This window comes from Myotis brandtii, unplaced genomic scaffold, assembly GCF_000412655.1.
Source record: "Myotis brandtii unplaced genomic scaffold, ASM41265v1 scaffold52, whole genome shotgun sequence".
Taxonomy (NCBI): Eukaryota; Metazoa; Chordata; class Mammalia; order Chiroptera; family Vespertilionidae; genus Myotis; species Myotis brandtii.
This window is the reverse complement of record NW_005369826.1, coordinates 1,207,718-1,212,112: the sequence shown is the minus strand read 5'-3', so window position 1 is coordinate 1,212,112 and position 4,395 is coordinate 1,207,718. Positions and strand designations below refer to the sequence as shown.

The 4,395-nt window shown below is 36.8% G+C and overlaps 1 protein-coding gene across 1 annotated transcript in view; it reads left to right on the top strand.

Annotated features, from left to right (window-relative positions):
- LOC102248978 (chromosome unknown open reading frame, human C21orf91) overlaps window positions 1-4,395 on the top strand; it is a 23,132-nt gene that overhangs the window by 15,448 nt on the left and 3,289 nt on the right. Inside the window, 1 exon segment of the mRNA XM_005877428.2 lies at window positions 3,123-3,662. Within this exon segment, the coding sequence (XP_005877490.2) occupies window positions 3,123-3,662 (540 nt within the window).

The following is a 4,395-nucleotide window of genomic DNA, read 5'->3' as shown; positions in this document are numbered from 1 at the left end:
AGGAGGATAGGTTTTAGTTCTTCCTTGAATGTTTGGTAAAACTCCCCTGTGAAGCCGTCTGGCCCCAAGCTTTTGTTTGCTGGAAGCTTTTTGATGACTGCTTCAATTTCTTCCATAGTTATTGGCCTATTGAGATTCTTAGATTCTTCCTGATTGAGTTTTGGAAGGTTGTATTTTTAACCAAGTTTTCTTAAAGTGAATTGATCTTTGAGGGGAACTTAAAGAATAGAAATGGTGTTAGCATGCCAGATGGGTTAGTGGGAGGGTTCTCAAAGGATGTGAGAGTAGTGTAACAAAATCAGATGAAAATGGGAAACAATAAGAAAGAGAACTATTCAATAGAGACAGATTAACTTTAAAAACGCCACTGTTCATATGGAAATAAACTGCCTATGTAAATTTCTAAAGGCCTCTATCTAAAACTAGTACTTTTAAAAAATTAGCAATTATGATTGCCAATTAAGGTCTTGGCTCGCTAAAAGTAATGACCTCATGACAAAAAAAAAGTCACATGGACACCATTGAAGTATTTTTTAAAGAAGTTATCATAATAGTTAGGATGTCAGTTACATTGGCCTTCAAAATTTTTATTAGTAAGCAAGTTGTAGTGCAGTTTTTGTTGAACTGGTTTAGACGTTCCTTATAACTCAGCTCCTCAAAATTATCAACTCATTTCATCGCATTTAGATTTGTTCCCTATCAAAAGCTGCTGAGGAAACATTAGTGCTCAGAGCTGTTTATATTTGTAAATGCAACTGAAATTGTAGAGTCAGTTAGGAACCTCTAGAATCTCTGAAAAAAGCAATTGTTTTTCCTCTTATATTAATTCGAACTGATGAGATGGAAAAATAACAAAATAACTTCTAGAGTTTATAAAATGGCATGTATATTGGATACAAATTAAGTGGCCTACTTCCATTTTCTAGATTAAAAATAATTTGTTCAGGTATCTGAAGTAGTCAATGCATTATATTTTTTTAACATTTTGTGTCCTTTGCTACTGCCTGGCATGTTTTAAGCTATGTTTATATAGCAGATATTTTCAAAATGAACTTCAAAACTCAGTCAAGTTTTAAATTTTTAGTGAGCTAAAAGAAGAGGTACAGATCTGGATGAACAAGCTGTGGTTTACATAAAGCAACCTTTTAAAATCCTCAGTATATGTAAATTTCTGTTGAAGTACGTAATTGAGTAGAAGTTCCTGATTTTGCTTGGCAGGCTGACTGGTGCCACAGCAATGGCATCTCTGTATCAGTGCCACTCATCGGTTCTTCAGGCTAATGGCCCATCAGACTAACTGTAGGAGCAAGTTCCCTGGAAGATGCCTCTGTCAACCTCGAGCAGCCTGGCAACACTGCCCTCCTGGTTCCCTGGCTAGGATGGGCAGAAACTCTCATTTCAGTAGACCTTGAATGATACTGGGTAATAAGTTTTGGGTTGTTTGTTTTTTTATATGATTTTAATTTTCCTTCATTCATTTAACTACTTTTTCTGGAGTACTCACTGTGTGCCAGGCACTGTGACATTGAGGATGCATGTAAAACAGATAGGGACCCTTTCTCACAGAACTTACTGCAGGAGCTAACGGCAGGTGGAGAGGCAATTGGAGAATCCAGTATTAAACTGGTAGATGTATTGGTCAGAAAAGGTTTCTTAGAGGCATGAGAACTAGACATGAGATGATCCAGACAGTGTAATGGGAGTGGTAATGGAGTGAAGCAGGATTTGAATTGTTGTATTACTAGATGTTATGGGGCAAAATCTATTAAGATGGGCAGCAAACCACCTCAGAAAGTTGGGGGAGAGGTGAGGAGCTGCCACGGAGGATGCCAGGTTTCTTCCTTAAGTGGCTGGTGATGCCAGGCTCAGGTAGAGGATCTGGGTTTGGGGATTGGGTAGTGAGAATGAAGGAAGAGGAGTTTATTAAACAGGATGAGTTTGAGAAGCTCACAGGACATCTAAGTGGAAATGTACGCTGTATCAGAACTCTTGCCATGACACTTTTTTTCTTCATGTCATTTTTAGGGGATTTTTCTCCTGAATGTCTGAAAGAATCTGAAATATTAGTCACATATATATACTTTCACAGTAAATTGAATACGGTGGTTCTCTGATTTGCTGTTCATCTCAACAGATTACTTATGTGCACATTATTATGTAGGTAGCTGGGTTCCTAGCATTCATTTGGGGATTTAAGCAAAAGTTAAAAGAAAAATTATTTATGGAGAAAGAAAGTTATATTACATTAATTACTAAGAAGCAATCTGGAATAAGAAAAGCCTTAACTTTTAAAAGCCCACATCATTTTTTTAATAGTACACATCTGTTACATTGACCTGTTTGTTGTTAAAGCTCTGGGGTACATTGGGAAATGTATTGTTTCATATAATTTTTAATACAATTTCTGAAGTTTCTAGATAAATTTTTAAAGTTTAACAGCAAAATTACTTTGTGTAGCCTAGTTTAGAACCTAGAACCCTTTTTATATGCTAAAGAATTTTTTTTTATATTGACTTAAAGGAGACTTTTGTAATTTACTGTTTAGATCCAACTAAATCATTGCTACATGGATTAGAGCTGTGGCAATGGAATAAGAATGAGACCATTTACTGTTTGGGCGGGGACTGGCCAGTCATCTTTTGGCAACAACACCTAACAGAGTTTATAGAGCGTGAGGAAGCTCTTTAATAAATCTTCTGAAGATAAAAAAGTAGGCGGGTTTCAAGTTCTTTCTATCTACTGCTATGTATCCTGAGCTGTAAGGATTAGAATCGAGTAGCAGAATACCGTAGAGCTACCTGTAATGTAAAGGCCAAGAGTCTGTAAATGTAAATTGCTGATTCATTATTATTATTTTTTATATTGTATACAATAACATACCTAGACTAATGTTAAAATTGAATCTTTTAAGTTCTTAAAAAGGCTTTGCTATTCATAGGAATTTAACATCACTAAATATATAGTTAAATTGAAGGAGAATTATTAGAGCATATTTTGTATTATTAATACCAATCTTCTTTAGAATTTTCCCCCTCATTTACAAACTATCAGTAACTCCATGGTTCACTAAGATTTGTAATGCAATTTAGAAAATGAAATTTTCTCATCTTGTTTTTTTATAGGAATACCAAAATCTAATCTCTTGCACACCACATCATTAAGGGGCCATAAAGACTGCTTTGAAAAATACCATTTGATTGCAAACCAGGATTGTCCTCGATCTAAGCTTTCAAAAAATACTTATTATGAAGACGTTAAAGCCATTTTGAGTAAGAAGATAAACTGGATTGTACAGTACGCACAAAATAAGGATGTGGATTCGGATTCATAATGTTCTAAACCTCCCCAGCATCACCTGTTTAATTTCAGGCATAAGCCGGATAAAAAGCTACTCCCACAGTTTGACTCCCAAGTACCAAAGTATTCTGCAAAATGGCTAGATGGAAGTACGGGTGGCCTCTCAGACTGTACACAAAGAATATTGCAGCAGAGGGAAAACTCAGACTTCGGGCTTGCTATGTTACAAGGGTCAGGTGCCACTTTGTGCCACAATAGTGTATTGTGGCCTCCTAGTCACAACCAGACACAGAAGAAGGAAGAGACCATCTCTAATCCAGAGGCTAGTGTCCAGACCCAGCAGCCACATTACAGCAGGGAGGAATGTAAGTAAATGGGAGAAAGACGGAAAGGTGGAGGTTGGCATTTCATTGGGTGGTTTTTTTTACATATTTACATATGGGATGTTTCAGGAATTTTGCTGTAAAATTATAGATTTGGTAAATAAAGTATTTAAATGATAAGTTCACCCCATAAAAAATGGGGTGAGTTAAAACTCTCCATCAGCTCTCTGGAATACTCGTTAGTATGTCCTATGCATTAGAATTCTGTAGTACCATGATTTGTTTTGCCATTTAAATGATTAAATAAATGGAGTCAACAAACGGAATTAGAAAGTTCAGGCTTCATATAATTTAGAAATAAAGCCTCAACAGTTGGCTCACACACATTGTCATATTGCTAATCCCTTCGAGATTAATTGACTGGGAGTGGCATTTCAAAAGCAAAAGTATGATATTTTACTGAAGGCCAACGGTAATGTGTTAGTTTAAAGGGGGAAAAGTGACTCATTCAGTCTGCATCTACAGAAACTCACAGAAGCTGAGATAATTTTAGTTGACTTAAAATCAAATTATTTTAGAGCAAGAAGGGACCATGGGTATCTATATATATATATATATAAAGAGCCAGGGGCTGTCACATCCAAAACAACTGAATGGATGACCAAACAGGCTGAGTGGGGCGACAAGGATGGCACGGGGTTAGTGAGGGACGACCAAACGACTGAGCAGCAGGCTGCGTGGGGCGACCAGGCCGGGGGCAGTGAGGGGCAACCAG